Source organism: Trifolium pratense, linkage group LG6 (assembly GCF_020283565.1).
Source record: "Trifolium pratense cultivar HEN17-A07 linkage group LG6, ARS_RC_1.1, whole genome shotgun sequence".
NCBI lineage: Eukaryota > Viridiplantae > Streptophyta > Magnoliopsida > Fabales > Fabaceae > Trifolium > Trifolium pratense.
The window spans coordinates 15,958,364-15,982,798 of NC_060064.1; the positions used below are offsets into that span (position 1 = coordinate 15,958,364).

Genomic DNA, 24,435 nt, shown 5'->3' on the forward strand with positions numbered 1-24,435 from the left:
TCAAGATCTCGGTACTGAAAAATATATTTTGAACTTTCATTTATAATTGATTTTTTATCAAGGATAGAGTTTGAAGAAAAAATAAGTTGTGGAATAACAAATGTCTTTACAAATAAGGTAAGGGGTAAGGCAGTTATAATAAAATTTGTAGTTGCAAGTTATCCCCTCCAATGTTATGGACCATATTATTCATTCCCTTTCTCACTCAGTGATAAAATAGAAACATGTTGTGGTTCGAGCGGAAGAGGTGTGCATCGACTATTATGCAATAAATTATCTAAGCACAAGAATGGTGTTGGCATTGGCTTTAAAAATCTCATAGGTTTTAATCTTGCTATGCTTGGTAAGCAAGGGTGGAATCTCTATTTATTAGGTTTTTTAAAGATAGATATTCCTTCAAACTGATTATGTCATTTATGTTCATTCAAGTATAGGATATCAATCAGAATCTCGATTGATGTATTCCCTATAAATTTGAATGAATGAATATTGTTGTTTTTGAGTCAAAGAAAAGTATAGGATATAATTCGAGTTATGTCCGGTGAAGCAATTGGAATGTTAAATGTGTTGTTCGAGAAGGTATGGTGCATTGGCTCTGGTGAGTATATTCTCATGTGGTATGAGAGGTAGATTTCGATGGAACGAAGATAGATAAGTCCGTCAACATTAATGTTGAGTTAAACCAATTGACTATGGGAAATTTGAAATAATCAATCAATCAACATTTGAAATAAATACTCCGTATCTTTTCTCTAAGACTCTCAATTTTGTATTTAGTTTTTTTTTTGGTACAAAATTTTGTATTTAGTTCTATTTCAACAAATATCTTCCATTGAAATAATGTCGCACTAAAACGATGAAATTTAGAGATAAAAAAGAACAAAGAAACTTAAATTATGTAAAAACCACTTACTTATATCAAAGTAGATGAGAAAAATATGTACATGGATGATTCTAGATCAAGAAAAGAATTTTTTTTTTGACAAAAGATCAAGAAAAGAATTATAACCACTTTTTTTCAATAAAAGAATAGAAGAAACTTGGAAAATGAATAAAAAATTACGAGTTTAAAAGATATCCACTATTGCTTCAAATTAATTTTACAGCAACAACTAATAAAAATAATTTTAGTTTTTATATTATTATATCAATAAAGTTGAGTGGTGTGCCAAAAAATATAATTATTATTGTATTAGTTGATAGTTTAGACTCAGTCAGGGTAATTTTTTTTTTTATAATCGGTATCCGGCCACCGGACCATTTAATCTAGCTCGTGTGAGGTGTGACTCCATTTCTCTTCCAAGTCGCAGTTACAGAAAATCAAATCGTGGTTCTCCCTATTAAATAGCATTAATCATTATTGAACCAATTATCGATCGGTTAACAATATTATTTTTTCTCAACATTTATCTCTCTAAAGTCTAAACAAAAGTTAATGCGGCTAATTAGTTGCCTTCTTTTTGAAAAAAGAAAAAAGCAAACGGTGATATTGATTTTTGTGTTCTTGTTGTCTCCGAAGTTCAAAATCTTTAAAAATAATTTTCAGCCACCGAAGAGATTACTGGACTGAGTCGCGGGTGAATACGCTTTCTTTAAGACGTTTCGCGGCACTGCCCAAAATTGTGCAAGGCAGACGATCAACCACGAAGTCTCCAGGATAAAACAGCCCAGTTCTCTACTGATACCGATAAATACTGCACTGTAGATATCGGGCAAGAATTACACCCTCAAATATGGTACTAAAACCATTGCGCTATGGTTTTAAGTCCATTCTAATATGGTACTACTTGACCATTCTAATATGGTACTACTTGACCATTCTAATATGGTACTGAGACCATTCTTATCATAGGGAATATGGTGTTATGACCATTCTTAAATTTGAAGGAACTATGATACTAGGATCACTCTTGAAACATAATAATAATTAATACTAATACTAGTATTATTCACCACTTAACAGAACATAAAACAAGTAGCTAAATTAATAGCCTAATTCTTTGATTTCAATTTAATTCCTAATTGAAATACCATTGTAGTCATATGAATTGGTTATGACTAAGAAATTTTATACACACAGATCATGAAAATACAACCAGAAGTATGCAGCAACCACCTTACTAATCAAAAACAATATGGTTAACTAAATACAAAATAAAATCTAATGGTATACTCTAGTGGTGCATTCATGATCTGTTATGTAGCAAATATACACACTGACATACGTGAGTCAATATTTAGGTTTTTTCTTTTTCGCAAAACCACTTGAACATTTTCAATAAATGTAAAAATGTAGCTTACCTGAAGGAGAGATTTGGGACAATCACGTACAGCGTTAATATTCAACAGAAGAGCATGATACACTCACATGAGAGAAACCAAAAACCCATGTTGTCACCAATCCATGACATGCTATGATAATAATCCTATCTCCTCCATTACTTAATTCTTAACATATAGTATGTGCTTAACAATTATAAAAAAAAAAGGCTGCGACTGTTCTAATTATTTGGGAACGTGAATCCCATTTTTTCAGCCGTCACAAAACTTCCTAATGGTTAATTAGGCTTGACCCTTTCTATTAGGTTCTTTTTTTTTTCTCAAAGGACTTAACACTTATATAGCAAAGGAGAATAACTAATGCTACATAATAGGAACACATGCTTGACTTTTTCTACTACTCTTCCTATTATTATATTTATACTCAAAATACACATTAGTATATAATACTATAATACATACTAATATGTTCTAATACCCGATGTGGGACTCAAACATTTTATTTTATTTTCAATTCACACAATATTGTGCTCTTTGTTCCAACAATCCCCCACTTGAATTTAAAAGAAAATTCCAAAATAGCGTAGGACGCTTCGATAAGATTGTGCATAAGCAAAGGTGACGCTTGTCTTGAACCTTCACATAGCAAGTAAGAGCCCGATTTAACAAGAGTGACGCTTGTCTTGAACTCTATCTCAGATTTTTCTCAAACCCGCACACAACCTCTCTTAAGGTGTATCTTAAAAGCCCGTGCTTTAATGGCCATGCACGACTATCCCGGTTTCATGAACGCTCTAGGAGTTCGCCCCAAAACTCCATAGGAACCGGCCTCAGTTCCACATTCATATAGGTGAGTCTATCTGGAGTACTCCTGAAGCTTGGTACTCCACTCATATTAGAGTATAGATCTCATTAAGAGTTTCTATTATCTCATCCTTTCACTTCTGCTTCAGGATTCATGCTTCTTAACTTGCATGATCATTTCCTACCACTCACAACTTGTTGTTTACCCATTGGAACCTAATTCTTGGGATCTCCAGTCTTTTAGGTTGGGTTACCGTTATGAGCAATTCATAGGCATTAGTCTCATCTTCTTTGATGTATTATGGACTTCATTTTTAGCTATTCCTTTCGTCAAAGGATCTGCTAAACTTTCATCAGTGTGTACATGACCCATTCTTACAGCTCTCTTAGAGAGTAACTTTCTCTCTATGTTGTGCTTTCTTCTTATTTGACGTCTCTTACCGTTATAATAACGGTTCTCAATTTATGCAATAGCCGCGGTACTATCGCAATGGATCAACACATCTGGTATAGATTATTCCATAAAGGAATCTCAGCTTGCAAGTATCTCAACTATCTTGCTTCTTCATTAGCAGTCTATAATGCTATATCTTCAGATTCCATAATGGACAGAGCCAATATGGTCAGTTTCTTTGATTTCCAAGATACAGTTCTCTACTATATACTAAATATAGTTACTAGTTGTTTTGGAATCATATGACAATATATTCCAATCTACATCACTGTATCCTTCAAGTACAACAAGAAATCTCTGCTAATATGATCTGAGATTCATGGTCCTTTTAAGGTATCTCATGAACCTGTCAATAGCATATCAATGCTCATTATTAGGTTTACTAATAAACCTGCACAACAATACCACGCCATATGCAATGTCGGGTCTAATACAATCAGTGACATACCAAAGGCTGCCAATGATGTTCACATACTCAATTTGTTTAACACCTTCACCAGTGTTCTTAAGTAATTTAACACTTGTATCGTAAGGTGTGCAAGTACGTTTACTGCCAAAGTAATTGTACTTCTTAAAGATCTTCTCAACATAGTGAGATTGATTTAAAGAATTCTCATTTATGAGTTAATAATCTTAATAACTAAGATTACATCTACCTTTTCGAACTCTTTCTTATCAAAGTTGTTAGACAACAATGGTTTCACTCCATTCACAACACGAATGTTTTCTCTAAACATGTAAATCACTTACATAGAGACATATGATCAATCAAATGTTATTTACTAATTTATAGTAAGTACATTTGTCACTTTCATTCACTAGAGATAATTTGATATCATCAAATTGTCAAACTCTTCATGACATTTCTTATGGTTTATTTAAGACCATATAAAGTACTATATGACTTATAGACTTTAATTTTCTTGCCACCTCAGAGTTACAAAATATTCAGGTTGTTCTAAAAAAATTTCTTCTTCCAGTCACGGTAAAAACTAAGGAAAAATAGTTTTGACATCCCTTTGGTGTACTATTCAGTTATAAATAACATCAAAATATTTTAGTACCATTATGGATGTTATTATTGTGACAGAGAAAAACTTTTGAAGAAATCTATCTTTTTTCTTTATCTAAAACCATTGGCTACAAGGTGAGCCTTGTATTTATCAAAATTTCTATAATGTTTTAGATTATTTTTCAAAATTCATTTACAACTCATTGGTTTGTACTAAGGAGGCAATTCTTTCAAATGTCAAGTCTTATTAGACCATTGAGAATTTATCTTATCTTTTATGGCCTCTTGCCATATATCAACCTTCAAGGAAGACAACGCTTCTTGAAAGCTAGTTAAATTCTCTTCTAATGTATAAACCATGTAACAAGGTTCACACTCTTTAGCAACTATTGCTATCTTACCTCTTCGAGGTTCATAACATCTTGTTTGATGTTCTCATCACTGCTTCTGATCACTGGAATGTGATCAGCTGCAATACCCCCACTAGTGCCCCCACTATTTCTCAATTTAAAGAGAAGTTTATTTTTATATAAATCAACTTCATTTGATTCTATCACCATTTTAGCATATAGGTCATAAACCCTATAAGCTTTACTATCAATTATACACTCAATGAGTACATATTCATAGGCTCTACTAGTGAGTTTAACTTTTGGTTTCTGGAATTTAAACATAGGCCAGATAAACCAAATTCTAAAATAAGACAGCTTAGATTGTCTTTTCTTCAAAATTTCATAATTAGAAATTTTGTTCTTGTAATTAGGCACTCTATCTAGCACAAAACAATCGATTAATAAAATTTCTCACACTAATATAATGAGATGCAACATTGAAATTAAGCATGACTGCAACAATAACTAGCTCGGTAAAGGTTCTATAAATTTTTTAAACTTTACCGTTCATCTCAAAAGAGTAAGATGCAGTTGTTTCATGATAATTTCATACTCATTGAAAATGTGGGAATCATACTTTTGTGCCTCTATCAAAATCATTTGATTTTCTCATTGAATTACTTTTCAATTTCAGTTCGATATAATTGGAACATGTCAAAAACATCACTCATTATTATTTTTCATAAGATGTATGAAAATATAACTTGAACAGTCATCAGTAAAAGTGATGATTTTTTCTGTTTCTAATAGAGTTTTAATTCACATTGTGTATCTGATTCTTGAATAATTTGCCAGTTGGCTTCAGACCTGTGAATTTCTTTCTAGTGTTGTTGTTCAAGACAACAAGCACTTCATTTTTCTGATTTTGCTTTCTAGCTTCTTCTTCAAAACGAAGACATCTTATCAGAAATTCGAGGGAATATAGTTTAGCCATTTTATCCTTATAGCTTGTTCAATTTTAAAGTAAAATTGGAATCACTTTCTTCAAAAGTAGCAACTCTTTTGTTATTATAAAACCATAATTTTTTGTTGCCAATATTTGAAGTGATTTACATCAAACCGAAACGGTTTGTTCTAGTCCGCAATATCATAATCTGAGCCAGTAATTTCTTCGGTAGACATGGCAGAAAAGAAACGTCTTAAAATTGTTGTCTCCGAAGTTCAAAATCTTTAAAAATAATTTTCAGCCACCGAAGAGATTACTGGACTGAGTCGCGGGTGAATACGCTTTCTTTAAGACGTTTCGCGGCACTGCCCAAAATTGTGCAAGGCAGACGATCAACCACGAAGTCTCCAGGATAAAACAGCCCAGTTCTCTACTGATACCGATAAATACTGCACTGTAGATATCGGGCAAGAATTACACCCTCAAATATGGTACTAAAACCATTGCGCTATGGTTTTAAGTCCATTCTAATATGGTACTACTTGACCATTCTAATATGGTACTACTTGACCATTCTAATATGGTACTGAGACCATTCTTATCATAGGGAATATGGTGTTATGACCATTCTTAAATTTGAAGGAACTATGATACTAGGATCACTCTTGAAACATAATAATAATTAATACTAATACTAGTATTATTCACCACTTAACAGAACATAAAACAAGTAGCTAAATTAATAGCCTAATTCTTTGATTTCAATTTAATTCCTAATTGAAATACCATTGTAGTCATATGAATTGGTTATGACTAAGAAATTTTATACACACAGATCATGAAAATACAACCAGAAGTATGCAGCAACCACCTTACTAATCAAAAACAATATGGTTAACTAAATACAAAATAAAATCTAATGGTATACTCTAGTGGTGCATTCATGATCTGTTATGTAGCAAATATACACACTGACATACGTGAGTCAATATTTAGGTTTTTTCTTTTTCGCAAAACCACTTGAACATTTTCAATAAATGTAAAAATGTAGCTTACCTGAAGGAGAGATTTGGGACAATCACGTACAGCGTTAATATTCAACAGAAGAGCATGATACACTCACATGAGAGAAACCAAAAACCCATGTTGTCACCAATCCATGACATGCTATGATAATAATCCTATCTCCTCCATTACTTAATTCTTAACATATAGTATGTGCTTAACAATTATAAAAAAAAAAGGCTGCGACTGTTCTAATTATTTGGGAACGTGAATCCCATTTTTTCAGCCGTCACAAAACTTCCTAATGGTTAATTAGGCTTGACCCTTTCTATTAGGTTCTTTTTTTTTTCTCAAAGGACTTAACACTTATATAGCAAAGGAGAATAACTAATGCTACATAATAGGAACACATGCTTGACTTTTTCTACTACTCTTCCTATTATTATATTTATACTCAAAATACACATTAGTATATAATACTATAATACATACTAATATGTTCTAATACCCGATGTGGGACTCAAACATTTTATTTTATTTTCAATTCACACAATATTGTGCTCTTTGTTCCAACAGTTCTCAAAGAAAGGAATAACGTGATCCCGCACATGAAGGATCCAAATGATTTTTACAGTATCTCCTAAATTCACCATTATTGTATTCAGTTTATTTTTGCCCATATCTTTGTTTGTATAACAGGATTGGAGAATGTTAACTTGTGCCCTTAAGGCACATGTTAAGGAAGTAAAAATAGAAATTATTAAATGTTAATTTGTGCATTTTGACTTTTGAAACATTAAATTTCTTATATCATTAAATGTTGAATTTCTATTTTGGTATATCTTAACATGTGCCCTTAGGGCACATGTTAACAAGACCCAACAGGATTTTCTTTTGGAGATGTGACCGCAGTGATTTGGAAGTGGTTTATGCAAAGTAGATAGGACTTCACCTAAAATAAAAGTTAGATAAGCCATACATGATGCACAATTTCTCAATAAATGTATAACGAATATAATTTTATAAAATTCATGGTTGGATTGAAAGTTTATATTATATAGATTATTCATACAAAGTTAGATAACACATCAAATTATTTTTAATTTTTTTAAAAATTTGTATGAATAATTCATATGATATAAATTTTCAATCTAACTGTGAATTTTGTAAAATTCGTATTCGTTATATTTTAATAGTACATTTGAACTTAAGTAAAAAAAAATAAGTACATTTGAATCTTAATATAAGAGCACATGTTAGCAACTTTACAAAAATTGACCAAATGTATTTTGGCGTCTTTAAGTTTAAAATTTATAATAGATGGCTTTCTTTTAGTTTCTTAAAGTTTTAAATCGATTTTTTTAATGTTTCTAGTATCAAATTGGTCTTTAACTTTATACTACAGATTGTACAGTTACTCTTTTAAATCAACTATTATATAAAATGTTTATAAGTGTTACTCATCACTGCTATTGTTACCGATAACATTTGATTACTTGGATCACTACCAACCGCCGCAAATAATGTACTATCATAATATCCCTTTAGAAAACATTCATCAAGCTTAATGAATGATCAATATCTTCGGAAACATTATTTACAGCCTTCAAGACACATGCGCACAATGTCATATTACTCGGTAAACTATTATATGAACATTTTTATAACGAATGATCATCATTAAAATAATAACGTATATTCTATCACAAAATTAAAAGATCAATTTAAAATTTAAAAATATTAATAAAAATCAATTTATTACAAATGTTAAATTTAAGAACCCATAAATACTTTTGACCTTAAAAATATATAATGAAAAACTATCCAAAGCAAAAGCACTATGTGTCAACAAGACTCAAGAAAACAAAAGGTAATTACATGTCATGAATCCTAACTCTAAGGTCAAAGACAGTCAAATAAAAAACAAATTAATACGTCTCATGAACTTAACTCCGTTGGCTGGACATTGCAGGACATTGCATTATAGTATATGTAGGAAACTGGAGCTCGAACTCCGATCATCCGGTACTTATCCATCTTAAGGATGAAATTTTTAATCATTTGACTCCTTGACAAAAAAAAAACAAATTAATACCAAATATATTCATAAATACTTCAACCTACTTCTCCCTATGTTCCTAACTATGTGTCATTGTCATTTAGCAAAAATGGTTTGTCTAATTTCATATGCCATCTTATGATACCAATCAAATATTAATGTTTCTTTTCTTATTATAAATTTATAATATTTATTATTTTTACTATTTTTTGTTTATATTTTCTCTATCATTGATAAAGAATAATTTTATAAAATAATTCACAATTACTTGTTCTCGTAGGAAATGGCTAGAGTATATATAATTTGAAACAAAAGAAAATAATAAAAAGTATAAAACATATTCCGATAAACTTAACTCAGTTGGTAAAGACATTTCATTATATATGTAGGGAGTCAGAGTTCGAACCTCAATCATCTCACTTATCGATCTTAAGGATGAAATTATAGCTACTAAACTACTTTAAAAAAAAAAAGTAGTCCAAATTAGAAGGACCTTAGCCTCTTTTTGTAAAAAAAAAGTACAAAGTAGAATAACGTGTCCAAAAAACCCAGTCTCTCTATGTTGTGGTCTTATGATTGCCGTTGGTTTTGGCATGGTGTTTTTGGTCTCCGGTTCGTGTTCTCGCATCTTAATTTTTTGATTGTTTTCAGGTCAACTAATGTATCTGAGACACTAATTAAAAAAATAAATATGATATTGTAAAACGATATTGAAAATTCAATCTTTTAAAAATATAAAATATTTTTTTATATAAAATTATTTTTTATTTTCTTAATTAGTGTATCAGAGACACTCATTCCTTAATTAATGTCTTAGGATATGACAAATAAAAAAAAATTATTGAACTTTGAATTATCAGAGTCTCATTCCCCTAAAAAGCTAAGGGTGTTTTTGATCTATAAAAAATAAGGGACTGGACATGATAATTTTAGTTATACTATGTTAAATTTTAAAACAATTCATGATACCGCACATGCTGGAGTTAAAGAACCGGACAAAAACTGAAATTTTCGTTTTTTCATCAAATCAGGTGACAACTTTTTATTCTAAAATAACAAAATAACTTTTTGTAAAAAAAAAAAATATGACAATATAAAGTTATTAAAAAAAATAAAATTGAAGGAATATAGTGAAAGTCTTAACATTTGTCCGCGTGAATAGACTGGACAAAAGCCATTAACCAGCCAACCAGATATGAACGAGTCGAATAACGTAAACAAAACCACTTCTCTCTGTACGCTGTGTATTGCTATCATATCATGTATGCGTGTCTGTGTATATAGCTACAACTACACTACATACATAGAAAACCGAGTTCATTTCACTTTCCCCAAACTTTCAAACCTTCCTTCATTTCTTTCTTTCCTAATTCTTTCCTTTCATTCTCTTTCTCCTCCTCACAATAAAACCATCTCAACTATACTACTAACTTTCTTCCAAAAACCCTCTTTTCCATCCTTCTATTTTTCTCTCTCAAAAAGGTGACAACAACAAAAATGGTTCATCACCACCGTTACCATCAATTCAGAAAACCAACAGACTACATAATCAAAGATGAAGAGTCACTAAATCATCTCATGGATTGTTCTAGTTCTGTTTATTGCAAAAGAACAAGACCAAAGTTGTTGTCTTTTCTTTTCCTCATCACTTTTCTCTCTTGTTGCTATGTTTTCGCACCTTTTTTCCTTGGACCCTCTTTCTCTTTATCCCTATTATGTAAGTACTATCTCTTAATCTAAACTTGTTTTTTCAACTTGTTTCTTTTTCCTCTGTTTTTTGTTTTTTTGTCTTCTATTTTGCTTTGTGTTGATCTTGTTTTCTTACTTTTTTTCAGATTCTTATGGACCTGAAAATGATAGCAACCAAGATGGTGTTGATGTAAAAGCTTCTGCATGTTCTTCTGTTTCAACTGGTAAACCATTATTTAGTTCTTCTTGTTTTTCTATGATTGTTTAGTGTGATTTTACATGTTAAGTCATATAGCATCCACATAAACCAAAGTGGTTAAGTTTATCTGGTTAACGAGCTTCGGTTAAAGTCGAATCAATCAGGAGAACCCGAGTTCAATACCTGTCAGGAACAATCTTTGGTCATATGTTATTTTTCTTTTGAACGAACTCCGGATTAGTAGAGCTTTTTTCCTTAGGAATTGTAGGGTTAAGACAATTACCATCTCGTTCCTATAGCAAGGAACCCTGGTAATTCGTGGTTGAGAGGTAATTAAAGTCTGACTAAGATTGCTCTAGCAGGGATTCGAATTCGGGTTCTCCCAAATGATTCGACTTAAACTAAGTAATTTATCGAAATGGTACTTATTTTCCATTTTCCATATTCTCATTGTAACATTTTTCTTTATATTATTTTCTCAAAATAATCATTTTTCTTACTTCATTACAGGAACTATATGTTGTGATAGAAGCGGTTACCGTTCTGATATATGTGTGATGAAAGGTGACATAAGAACACACTCTTCATCCTCATCAATATTCCTCTACAACTCAATAAGCCATGTCGATAATGTTTCACGGACTGATGAAGCTAGAAAAGGCGAAAATGAAGCGGAACAAGTGCTCCAACATGAAAAGATAAAGCCTTATACTAGAAAATGGGAGACAAGTGTAATGGACACCATTGATGAATTGAACCTTGTTGCAAAGAAAGTGAATTCAGGTAATGTGCAAGGTTGTGATGTGCAACATGATGTTCCTGCAGTGTTTTTTTCTAACGGAGGCTACACCGGCAATGTTTATCATGAGTTCAATGATGGAATCATACCTTTGTACATCACTTCACAGCATTTCAACAAGAAGGTTGTGTTTGTGATACTTGAATATCATAGTTGGTGGATCACAAAATACGGTGACATCCTTTCTCATTTATCGGAATTTCCACCGATTGATTTTAGTGAAGACAATAGGACTCATTGTTTCTCCGAAGCCATTGTTGGTCTCAAAATCCACGATGAACTAGCTGTGGATTCTTCATCGATGGAAGGTAGCAAAAACATTGTTGATTTTAGAAACCTTTTGGACAAAGCTTATTCGCCTCGGATTAAAGGACTAATTAAAGACGAGGAAAGGGAAGCTCAAGAGAAACTGCGCCAACAACGACAAATCTCCTTATCTCCATCATCAGAACCAGGATCAAAAGCCTCACAAAGATTACATGAAATTGCACGGACGAAACCAAAATTGGTTATTGTCTCTAGAAGCGGTTCAAGAGCTATAACTAACGAGAATTTGCTAGTGAAAATGGCCGAGGAAATTGGTTTCAAGGTAAAAGTTTTAAAACCTAAACAAACAACAGAATTGGCAAAGATTTATAGAGTACTAAATGAAAGTGATGTGATGATCGGTGTTCATGGAGCAGCAATGACACATTTCATGTTCATGAAACCTCGTTCAGTGTTCATTCAAGTTGTTCCTCTTGGTACAAATTGGGCTGCAGATACTTATTATGGCGAACCTGCAAGGAAGCTTGGTTTGAAATACATCAGTTACGAAATTCATCCAAAAGAAAGCTCATTATATGGTAAATATGATAAAAATGATCCTATTTTGAGAGACCCTGATAGCATTACAGAGAAAGGGTGGGAATATACAAAGAAGATTTATCTTGATAGCCAAAATGTTAAATTGGACCTTAGAAGATTCAGAAAAAGGTTGCATAGAGCTTACGAGTACACCGTTCTCAGATCAAATTTGAATCTTCAACACCAACCACAGTGAAATTTTCGATTCCACGGTTTCACATTCTTTGATGTAAAAAAAAAATTCTTTGGTTTTGAATTGTTTAACATTCTTATGCATATTATGACAACCTGTAAAGTTCTTAGCATGTTGTGTACAGCAAGTACTTAGGACTAAGTATACATACTATGATACTAGGATGTGTAAGTAAGAAAAAAAACAGCAACTTGTTATTCTATCATTTTTGGTGTGTTGATAATACTCATGTAACGTTGTTTATTGTTTGCTACAATTCAAATTCAATTGTCAAATTTGGATGGTTTCATATTCTCTTGAGAGATTAAAGTTGATTATGATGATGTTTGCCAAACTAACAAAGTTTTTTCTTTCTTTTATTTTGTTATAACTTCAGTCAATTATTGTGGGCATTGTTAGGTTAGATAAACTTTTTCATGAGTACTAATAGGAAAATATTGCAATAACTAATCATTTTTCAAAAGAAAAGCTTCTTTTATATAATCTGATATTAGTCTATGCATTTTAACTTAATTTTTTCTGAAGTTGTAAAGAATGAGTCCATGTTTGACACATATAAAGAATTGGTCTAATATTTGTATCTGTTTATTGCCATTTTAGTAAAAATTAAACCTTGATTTCCAACACATTATTTGTAAGAGGATAGTTTTTTAGAATTTCACTAATAAGTGGAGTGTTCGAGATTTGAATCCAGACCCCTCTATATATAATACGATGTTCCTACTAACTGAGTGAAACTCACGAGAACGAGGAGAGTTGTCCTATATCTATTCAAAACCTAATATTGTATTTTTGGTTCATTTTCTAAATTGAAAGTAAAGGACATAATGGGAATCTTTACAACAGTGCAAAGCTGCCATAATATGAAAAGGATGTCTTGGATTCCAAACTTGGATTCCTGTTTAACATAGGCCAGAAGGCACTAGGATATGTCACCATTGAAGGCAGAAATGTATCTTTGAATGTATATAAAGTGGATCAAAATTTACTCTTAGTTAAAATTGAGTTAACTTTGAAGTGGTTTTACTTGTCTAGAATCACTTTTTGTTCTCCCTATTCTAAAACTAAACACACACCAACAGTTATGTGGTGAAATTATAAGATTCTCTTGCTAATTATTATCTTAACGAGCACAACTAATCGGAGATTATGCAACAAATTTTTATCTTATTGAACCTAATTCAATCCTACCAATCCAATTTATAAAGTCGATTGCCACAATTTATAAGCATATATTTTAACTATATTTCATTTAATACGAGACTCTTAAACAAATAAATGAAAATCTACCGAATATCACAGATTTATCAAAGTGCATGATCACAAAGTTTTTCTTTGTACTCAACAAAGTTGCTTGATGGAACGTAAAAGTATGTATGTGACATTTGTGACATGTGCTAACGTTATCTTCGAGGATTATGTACTACTTAGTTTGTGCATGTGATGATACCTTGGTGAAGACATGATTGAATCTCAGTATGGCAAGTGCATTATCCACATGTGACTTTGTTAGGCAGATTCAATAGGGACCACTAACGTATTATGAACTATGAAGAAATGGTACTACGCAACATAGATCCTTGTTCTATTCTGTCTTTCTCATTTACAAAATCATCGATTCATCACTATAGTCTATAATTAGTAATATCTAAACCAAACAGTTATCAGAATTTTTAGGTTTGTTAACTAAACCGAATACTTAAATGGAATGTTTTAGACTTTTAGTACATAAGTTCTATTTCTAGGCTAATGTTACGGTGAACTACCTTCACAACTGGTCCACCGTGGACAAGTGATCTACCGAATATGAATTTTACAAAATTCATTGTTGGATTAAAAGTTTATATCGTATCATCCATAAATTTTTTAAATTTTTTTGAAAATTATTTTATATGTTATTGAGACCCGTCAAGATTTACGTTATTTAATAAACCGTTAATCTTAATGTGTTTCAATAACATATCAAATGATTTTCAATTTTTCTAAATTTTTCTATGGACGATCTATATGATCTAAACTTTCAATCTAACAGTGAATTTTGTAAAATTCGTATTCGTTATAATGTTATTCGTGACTGATCCACCATGGATCACTTTATGAATGCAATGAATCCTGGTCCCATAGTTCCATACTTATGTATTATTGTTAAGTCACTTACTGTTATGGATAAATCATGGTTTTACATTAGATGTCAGTTGATAATGTATGCAGATTAAACTCTAAAAAATTAAGAGTATCATTTGCATTAAGACATACTACTATTGCTAAAGAAACCCTGCAACATGTTAAACTTAAAATGATAAAATTGAATATTTTTTATGAAAAATTATTACAAGAAGTCAAGAATGCCCTTATGAAAAATAAGGTAGACAGCCCCCTTGAATATTTTTTTTAATCTAAGTATCTACACTGACTCTCTTTCCATACTTGCAATTTTCACTTCAAATTTCCCTCCCCCAATTTGTTTTTTAAAAAAAAAAAAGGCATCTTTGTTAATGTGAAAACAAAAAACTCCAACAAAATTGGAGCTTGTCCTAAATTAGAGTCAGGTCAGGTCCATCCAGCCTTGGTGTGCTTCAAGTCAAAGCAAAGCACCTATTTTTTTGAACAACAAGCAAAGCACCTATTATCCTCCTATAGCCACCGTTTTGAAGTTTTGCTTTCTGAATGAACAGGAGGAGGTGTTCTAGCATTTCTCTCCTTCTCATCTACATGCATGAAACAGACTCAGTATATTAACATTAAGAAGAGTATAAGCTCAAAATGATGCTTTACAAAAAAAAAAAACTTATTTGGCCTATGATAATCAAAAGTATTAAGTTAGTCTTTAAGAATCTCAAATACTGTCAATGTAGTCCATGATGAGGACTAAAGTATCCTTACAAAGAACCAATATTAGAGACTTTTGAGGATCAAAATTAGTACTTCTCATTTCTCAAGACCCAAATAAGTTAAGTTACAATGATTATGTCAAATTGTCAACTATTCCATATCAATGAGAAATGAAAAATGGCAATTCTGCAGGTTTAACTTACATGCTACTGGGACCGGTTTCACTCCTCCAAGAGAAGATCTTCGCGAATTGTTAGGCCCGGATGGTTGAATTCCTGTTAAAGATTGCCTCCTTTTTTTCCTCTCACTTGCTGCTATTGGCGACTTTATCTGATTTGCATGATTGCTGCTCTTGATAGGTGACTTCACTTCAACCATAATTTGTTGGCTCCTGCATATTGTTCAAAGTAGAAGATTCGGTAAAACACTTGAAACACTGAGAAATATTAAAAACAAAAAAAAACTTAGAAAGCCTCTAAAAAAAATATACTTCTTATCAGGGCCATTAATCAGTTTCCCAATTGTTCTAAGGGATCTTCTTAGCTGGGATCCTTTTCCATTTGTGCTACCAATCGCCTTTGTTGTTATGGAATCAGCAAGGTCAGTTGGCACAATTCGGTTTGAATCATTTTTATCTAGCAATTGTTGTTCAGGTGTTTTAGGTAGTTGAAGAGGGTGTATTTGGACTCCACTATCAACTTTTATCAACCTCTTCTGATACATGTTTGTAGGACTTGAAGGAGCTTTAACATGCACATCTGATCTGGAATTGCCATTGCTCAATTGGCCATTTAGCTTTGACACTGCTTCTGGATCTTGCTGTAGACGATATTTCTGTTGAGACATTGGCTCAAACTGTAAAGTTTTGTTTACATCAGATGATGCTTTTTTAATAGTTCTTGGACCTTCCAAGCTTAGCCGTCTTGAACGGGGAATGTAAGAAGGTGATTTGGCTCCAGTTTTATCCTCAGCTTTCACAGGTTTGTCAGTCTTTACCGTGCTGCAATTCTCAATACTAAGTCTTCGCAGGCGCAGTGGAGTTTTTTCTACTGGAGTGAGAGGCTCTTTAGTTTTATTAAACATTGGTCTTGAATTTTCTTTGTTTGCCAATGCAATCTTAAGGTTCTCAACCTATATAGCATTGATACAAAAAATGAGGAAAACATGGTTACTTTAACTTTTCGTCAGAATGAAGCAATCAAATGTTGTGCTTTTAAGTAGACACTCTTACCTGTGCTTTAAGTTGCATAACTTCACTGCTTTCTTTGTTCATCCGGGCTGCACCAAGTTCCACAGTGGAAACCCTCTGAGCAAATTTTAGAGTACTCACTGTTTCACTAAAGGAATCTGCTTCGGGACTCACATGTGCAAACATCAAAGTTTTAGCATGTCCACCTATAATGCAGATATTTCCATTGAAAACATCAAGATATTGTTTTATGGTGAAAAAACAAAGGTGTAGAGAGTCTTCAAAGCTTTTCTTCGACATAATGGACACCAGTACGTACCTAACGAGTCCTGCAAAAGTAGTGTGAGTTTGCTATTCCTGTAAGGAATGTGAGAATTCTTCTGTGCCAGTGCTGTGATCACATCTCCCAAACAAGAAAGAGACTTGTTAATATATAGCGCTTCCTTAAGTCTATCTCCTGTGACTTCAGACTTGTCAACTCTTTCGCTTCCAGCAAGGTCTACTAAATGAAGACAACTTCGAATGGAGTTGCCAGATGTATCTTTGCCATTGATATGCACCGTAAGTACACTGAGACACATTCAAAAGCCTTATCAATAAGTGCCTAAACCATACAAAATCATTATATATAGAAAGGGAAAGAAGTTTCTAGAACTCCTGAAAAATGAAAACTCACCTGTGTGAACGACTACTCCTATTGTTTATTGCTGTAGAACTGACGGCGCGGTTAACCTCGCCAAGTTTCATGAGGGTCAGAACATCAGTGGTAGAGTTTACTGACCGCAATCTAGCATCAGGAAGGCTCAACCCATCATCGTTGCAGCTCCGGATCTCTAATGTGAGCTTAATTAAGGATATAAACTTCTTGCAAGAAGTAAGAACAAAAGACAAGAAATAAAACAGATTTCTCTGCTTTGCATTTTGAACAAAAGCATGAAAATATTTCTGACCCTATTTAATAATAATGAATAAGAAAAAGGATATTTGTTTTCTGTTTTGTCCTCTGCAAGTAGGTCTCTTACTTGTTCATTGTAAATCTCAACCATTTGGACATAAATGTCATACTTTATATTGTCCCTCCTTTCATTAGACATTTGAAACAAATCATTGAGAGCCAGATAATTGATCCCCATATCCTTGGATGTTCCGTCGGAAGGACCGCTCTACCACATGAGAAAAATATTAGATGGAACCACTCTCACTTTTCATGTGCAAATAAAATATAGTAAAACAGTTATTGCTGGTTCTTGCATGAGTTAATGGCTAAAGATAATACGAACGAACGAATAATAATTTAAAGCAAAATTTATATCAAGTATCTTACCATGGTGTGAGTCTTCCCAGATCCCGTTTGACCATAAGCAAAAATACAAACGTTGTATCCATCCATCACAGACCTAATTAAAGGTTGAGTGTCTCGATAAACCTCGTCTGAGTACAAAATAGTAAATTTCATCAACAAAGAGATTGAAAGAAAGAGAGGGTGCTGGTTATGATAAGCGCACACAAATTCTACATTATTTAGCTTTTAGAACTCTACCTTGGCCAGCTGTTGGACCGAAAATCCGATTAAATTGAAAAAGTTTTCTTCCATCTTTTAGTGTTTTAGATGGATCTATAATGAATAGAGAACCGTCTTCCCCAATGAAATCAACAACATTCTTGGATTCGGAACTGAATGCAGGTCTGATTCTGCAGTAAACTCGAATATTACCTGCATTTTGCATTTGAAAAGGTAGACAAAGTTAACTTAGAGACCAAGGATAGTGAAAAAGATACAGAACTTTAAGTTTTAACTACAATTAAATCTAAAAGTAAATCAACCTTTCAAATCTTGGACCATGTTGTATAGTTTTCTGTTCTCTTCTACTACTTTGTGATAACCAAGAGCTTTGGTTGACATCTCATTTACTTGACTTCCTAAATTCATGTAGTAACACAAAACCATTAAAATCCATCTCTTATTTTTGTGAATGATTGATGTAAAAATAAGAAGCTTGCAAAGTTAATGGCTATTCATACCTATATCATTGAAAAATTTCTGAACCTGTGATTGCATCTCTTCAAACTCATTCTTAACTTTCAATTTCAAAGCCTTGAGATCCTGAATAAAGACATGATTTATATACCTTGCCTCAAAAATGCAGGCCGTGCTATGCTTAAAAAGTAAATATATACGGTACACTATCTGAAAAATGCAGTAGAACCCTATTGCAAGCTGCGCAAATGCCTACCTGAAGTTCTTTTTCCTGTATGTCTATGAGATGCTTGTGATTGCATGTGCACTTTCCGGGGCAAGCTCTGTAACACTATGAAATGCACATTGACCATATTAGTACTCAAAGTTGACATAACTGTAGTAAAAAAAAATCGGAAAATAATTTAATTGAAAGCGCAAAGAGAAAGCATTTAAACAAAAAAGAAAAAACAGATGGTACCTTGGAAATTTGACTTGCAGAGAGAGCATTTGATTCTGTCGGTTTGGAAGTGAAATCAGGTGGTAAGCTACTCCCTTCTTTTGTAAAATTCTTTAGTAGCAATGGCAACTGTTTTAGGCCAAGAATTCATTTGTTAGGTATCATAAGAAAACTTTGGCATAGAAAGAAAATATTTACATTCACAATATTTCATGAAATAGTCCTTTTCAAAATATTTAAATTGTTTCTCATAATAGAATGAAGAGGCATAATGGAATAAGAGAATAACCTTTATGTATATCCTTTCACATGTTATACCTTAAATTTTCAAAATAGATTGGTGTGATAAAACATGACTTGTAGATTAAGGAATTGTTTCCCTACATATTATTAATGAAGAGGGCATTGCAAACAATAAATAATTTCTGACCACGACATTGGTTCATGAGCTTAAGAAGACCACAATATACATCAAGGATTATAAATTATAATATTGACAAGAGCATTCTTCAACCAAAAAATAAAAATCAAGGATGAGTGTTTTCAATTATTTATCTTAACCTCACATAATTTGCAGTATATGACTCATTAAGAAATTAGCACCAAAAAGGATTACTTTGGAAAATCTCCAACTAACCTCAGGGACCTTCATAGATGGCTGTTCCCCACAATAACTAGTCAAAATCTGATTAAATAGGATTAATGGATCCTGCAGTAAACACTAATAATGATTAGGCAACTGATGTATTTCAATATGTTAATTAAACCCATTTGTTTACATGGTTACAAGTACAACTTATGATTACCATGTCTCCATTACAAAGAGAAGCAACAAGTTTTCCGTCGATATTTTCTTTGGCATCAAGCATACGGTCAACTAGTATCTTGACAAGTGATTCTGTAATTTCTGCTGCATCCAATGAAATTAGTTTATAAAGGTCCGCATCCAATGCATCAAAACAAAATACACATACATACACACAGGTGCTTTCTTTTTCAATTGTCAAAGTAGAATATCTTAATTTTTTTTCACATAGTAGGAAATGTATGAATGAACGAATCGGGAAAAAGGTTAAATTATTTATTTAAATTAAAAAATTAGCCCATGATGTACACAACAAGTCAAATATATTTACAGCCTCATGTTCATTGAGTTTAGGCTTAAAAATTTATTACAAGGCAATTGCAAAAAAATTAAAAGCAGGAAGCCTAGGACCTCATGCATACTACCCAAATCCCTCACCACTAGATCAAACCTAATTGCTTTCAAAAGCAGTAATTTTTTTTTTTTATAATGGAACTAGAACTTTGACCCATGCGGTGCATGGGTCTAATTAGGTGTAATATGTAACAATAAAAAATAAAATACAAAAATTCTAAGAGCATTTTCAATAAGAGTAGTATAGGAAATTTCATGGACTAATTATTCTATATTTGTTAATGTGCTTATTTTATATTTTATATATTTTTTAAATAATTTTGGAACCCCATCGTTTTGTTTACTTATTAAAAAAAAAATTGCTGATAACTAAAGGTTAAAAAATTGATGATAATTAAAGGTTAAAAAAAAATTAAAGACATAATCAAGAACATAAACTTAAGTAGACATCCATAAATAAATAAAAATTGTGATTAATTCCGCCGTTCAAATTTATTGAAAACATGGTTAACATATTAGGATTCCTAAATTCTTTCATAATTGAAGCACATGTTTTAGGGGTTCGAATCATAGTCAAGACAAAATTGTATTATTTTTTAATAAAAATTGCAAAATAAAATGGAGGGAAAACATCGAAAACAAATTAGGGTTTAAAGTTTGCTTATGTATACAAACTTATAATATAAAAGATTTGTATAATTGAACATACAACTTTTACTCATTAATGTATTGAATGCTATGATTTCAATAAAAACTTTCCATTTCATTACCAGTGCGTAAAGCAAGAAGCGGTTGACAATTTTAGTAACTTCTACAGATTGATTATACAGCCAAGGAACATATCAATTAAGTTCTCCATCATTCTGAATCAATTATCCATAAAAAGTGCAAAATGCCAACTAGCAAAGTCAGGTAATAAATGCCAACTAGCAAAGTCCGGTAATTAATGTTATACTTTAGAAGCTAGCCATCATCAGCTAAAGGATTCAATTTCAATTCAAATTCAAATCAGATACAAATATGAGTAAGGTTGAGAAATCGAACCTTCCCGTTTTTGAGAATTATTCTCAGCAGGAGGCTTTTTTTCCGATGTTGCAGACAAATCCAAGCGCCTGCATGCATCAGAGGGTAATGCAGTTGTGGCTCTTTGTTGCAATCTACTGATTGATTGCAAAACTAAAGGAGATTTCACGTGTTTGCTTCCACTCTGATTGCCCATCTGCTTTGACTCATGAAACCCTTTAAGTGATAGAATGCAATCAACAATTTTTCCTGCTGATCCATTCTCTACACTTTCCTGAAAACAAATACCAGCATACTTGTTCAAATTCAAACACACTAATTTAAAACCAAAAGCTTAACAGCAACTAGATATATCTAGGTTTCAAAACATAAGTCATGACCATTGACCACAATCTAGGCCGCAACATCAATAATTTCTCGATGACCACAATGCGACCTCAATTGAGGCCGCATTAGCCACATTTGACCATGATCCGTTGCTAATTGCTATATGAAAATGATAATGTGAAAGTCATTCAAAACCTTGAATTTATCCAAATTTACTAATAAAGCACTAGTTTTTTTTTTTTCTTTTCTTTTTTCCATTTCCATGACACTATTTGCTCACACATGAAAACAAGCACAATGGCATTTGGACATGTATATGGAATGGAACATAAATTACATACCCTTTCGAGATCAGAAGCTTCGAAAGCTGGAACCTTTAATTCTGCAGCAGCATCCAGAAAGTTTCTGACATTTTCAAAATACTGATAAGCTGGCAAAGGCTGGGAATCCCATGTAAGTGATTGCAATGGCACTTGATTATCCACAACCTTACAAAAACAACATCAAATGTAAGCATTTATGGCAAAAGTAAAAATCCAATGGCAAATTCAAACAATCAAATTCAAATGTCAAATGTCAAATCTTATCTTAATCTTAAGTATACAAAAATAACATCACACATATTATAAGCATTTATGGCAAAATTAAAATGAAATATCAAATTCAACCTGTCAAAACATGTAATTAATCATTGATCACTAATCATTCCATAATTATAGAATCAAAATGCAATACCTTTGGCACTGCACCTGGATGAATCTTGTTAATAGCCTTACAAAGAATCAAACCATTTCTCAAGCAAGAAACAAGATCTCTCTCAGTTGGTTGATTTGATATTCCAAGAGGACCCACTTGATTTTCAAGCCATTGTGTTGCCTCATAACGTCTCCAAGCTACACAATTCAAATCAACATTGCATCAAAATGGAAACATAATTAATCAAAATAAATAATTTAAAAAAAAAACTTTTTTTTTTTTTGCATAATCAACATAATCAATGTAATGATGAAAAAGATTGAATTGAATTGGGGGAAAATGAAAATTGAAAACTTACTTGCTTCTTCAGCTTTTCTTGAAGCCATAGTGAAATCATGAACACCACTTCTTGAACAATTCTCCATGATGATCATCAACAATCAACAATCAAAATCAACAACAATAGAAGAAAAAACAAGAAATCTTTGTTCTGTGAAAATTGATCACAGAGTGAAAAACAATGAAACGCAAAATTGCATTTTTCTTCGAAGCTGAAGAATGAAAAGAGAAAAAAAATGAAATTATGATTTGTGAAGTTGGAATGGGACAGTGTTATTTTGCTTTGGTTCGGATTATAGTGAGGGTTTAGGTTCGGGTTACGAAGCTTAGGTACAGAATCGTAACGTTGGGTTGAATTTGAATTCAAATTGGTAGGGCACGTTGGACTGAAGGATCATTTCCGTTCGTTGGATATACAAACTCAATTGATCCAGCGGTGTTTGTTTTTCTTGTATTTGTGAAGTTCTCAATTTCGGTTCAAAAATGACTTATGGTATAAAATTATGAGATATTTGACTGAATATTCTATGAATTGTTTAGTAAAAATGACACTATAGTTTGATTTGATTAGGGCGAATACATTCTTTTTTAGGGGATTATTATAATATTAGCTAATTTTAGTATATATAGTATATCTATGGAAATTTCATAAAAAAAGAAAGAAAGTGTATTTATTTATGGATCCTTTATTTATATATGGAAATAAAATAAAATCTTTGATTTTTTTTTTGTGTGGATAATTTGACAATTAACCATTATAATAAACTAGTGGCCAAACGGGCACGTTCCGTGCCCGTTTGTGTGATCCGTATTTTTTATTCTGCTAACGTGTATATATTTGACTATTATGAGTGGAAAAAAATCATTTAAAAAATACACACATTGTAGTAGAAATAAGACAAAAAAAATTCAGCACCATAAGTAATACAAAAAACTTAAAAAACAAACATGTTAGCAATAGAAACCAAAGAAGAAGCTATTAAACCACTTGAAAAATATAAACATTGTAGCATAAATTGAAAGAGAAAAGAAAATAAAAATTCTATTCTTTTTCTCAAATACTCCAATAGAAAGCACTTGCTCCACGTATATGTTTGTTGATCCCATGATCATACATTAATTTGTGAAGACAAACATTCACATTATCCATACTTGAATGAAACTTTGGATAGAAAATTGCATCATACAAAAATAAACGTTCACATTTACTCCTTTTTTTTTTGTCATCGACAATGCTGCTTAACATGAAGGTTGAATATAAATTCAATCAAGAGTTAACAAAACATCACTAAAATGTAAGGACTTGATATTCTTATATACAACTTTAATCATGAGGTAATTCAAGAGATGAATAATCTTATATTTTTCATCCAACCATGACATAAAGGAATGATTTAACACGCCATAAAGGCAAAAAATTACAAATAATATACTACTAAGAAAATGCACTTGTTTGACCCTATAAAAAAATGCACATGTTAATTTAAAATATGCTCACAGCTACTCATAACATTTGTTTGTTCACGCCATTATTTTCTTCACCATCTTCATTGTGAGTGATTTGAGACTGCAATTTCCTATTGAACTTATATTTAAAGAAAACAACAACCTATAGTATTGATTTGATAAATTATTCCAAAGTGGATTGTTAAAATATTTAAAAGGAAAAGGGCTAACATTTTATCAAGTAGTCAATTCTCACGTACACAACTTAAAAAAATTCCTCCTATGCATGATAAACTTTATGAAATCAAGAAATATTATACTTTTTGAACATTAGATTTACTCAACAAAAAAAAATCAATTTTTTTTTATTGAATAGGAAAAGTAACTAA

General features: G+C 31.9%; 2 protein-coding genes across 5 annotated transcripts; one reads left to right on the forward strand and one right to left on the reverse strand.

Annotated features, from left to right (window-relative positions):
- The first annotated feature begins 10,046 nt into the window (after positions 1-10,046).
- Positions 10,047-12,893, forward strand: LOC123888310 (xylan glycosyltransferase MUCI21-like). Its single transcript, XM_045937310.1, has 3 exons — positions 10,047-10,609; positions 10,728-10,805; positions 11,291-12,893. Exons 1-3 carry the CDS (start codon positions 10,390-10,392, stop codon positions 12,619-12,621), a joined length of 1,629 nt encoding a protein of 542 aa, XP_045793266.1. The 5' UTR covers positions 10,047-10,389; the 3' UTR covers positions 12,622-12,893.
- Positions 12,894-15,235: 2,342 nt separating this feature from the next.
- On the reverse strand, positions 15,236-22,893 carry LOC123888311 (kinesin-like protein KIN-14L). Of its 4 annotated transcripts, none has more exons than XM_045937313.1 (19): positions 22,620-22,893; positions 22,301-22,458; positions 21,907-22,053; positions 21,260-21,512; positions 19,863-19,963; positions 19,694-19,777; positions 19,078-19,185; positions 18,874-18,948; positions 18,662-18,743; positions 18,464-18,559; positions 18,180-18,353; positions 17,964-18,070; positions 17,624-17,802; positions 17,316-17,477; positions 16,959-17,209; positions 16,682-16,845; positions 15,941-16,581; positions 15,654-15,841; positions 15,236-15,326 (listed from the first exon to the last, which is right to left on the reverse strand). In XM_045937313.1, the coding sequence occupies exons 1-19, from the start codon at positions 22,693-22,695 to the stop codon at positions 15,253-15,255; spliced, it is 3,120 nt and encodes a 1,039-aa protein (XP_045793269.1). In that variant the 5' UTR covers positions 22,696-22,893; the 3' UTR covers positions 15,236-15,252. The 4 variants fall into 4 exon arrangements, with proteins under 4 accessions (XP_045793269.1, XP_045793267.1, XP_045793271.1 ...); XM_045937311.1 differs by having other exon boundaries at positions 19,863-19,966; XM_045937315.1 differs by having other exon boundaries at positions 19,694-19,765; positions 22,620-22,892.
- Positions 22,894-24,435: the final 1,542 nt, after the last annotated feature.

Excerpts from the sequence above, each read along its gene's own strand:
- LOC123888310 (XM_045937310.1), top strand. The coding sequence starts at position 10,390 with ATGGTTCATCACCACCGTTACCATCAATTCAGAAAACCAACAGACTAC. Across the intron at positions 10,610-10,727 it reads TTTCTCTTTATCCCTATTAT|ATTCTTATGGACCTGAAAAT; the intron begins GTAAGTACTATC and ends ACTTTTTTTCAG. Across the intron at positions 10,806-11,290 it reads ATGTTCTTCTGTTTCAACTG|GAACTATATGTTGTGATAGA; the intron begins GTAAACCATTAT and ends ACTTCATTACAG.
- LOC123888311 (XM_045937311.1), bottom strand. The coding sequence starts at position 22,695 with ATGATCATCATGGAGAATTGTTCAAGAAGTGGTGTTCATGATTTCACT. Across the intron at positions 19,186-19,693 it reads CATCTATGAAGGTCCCTGAG|TTGCCATTGCTACTAAAGAA; the intron begins GTTAGTTGGAGA and ends GGCCTAAAACAG. Across the intron at positions 15,327-15,653 it reads GAAACCGGTCCCAGTAGCAT|ATGAGAAGGAGAGAAATGCT; the intron begins GTAAGTTAAACC and ends TCATGCATGTAG.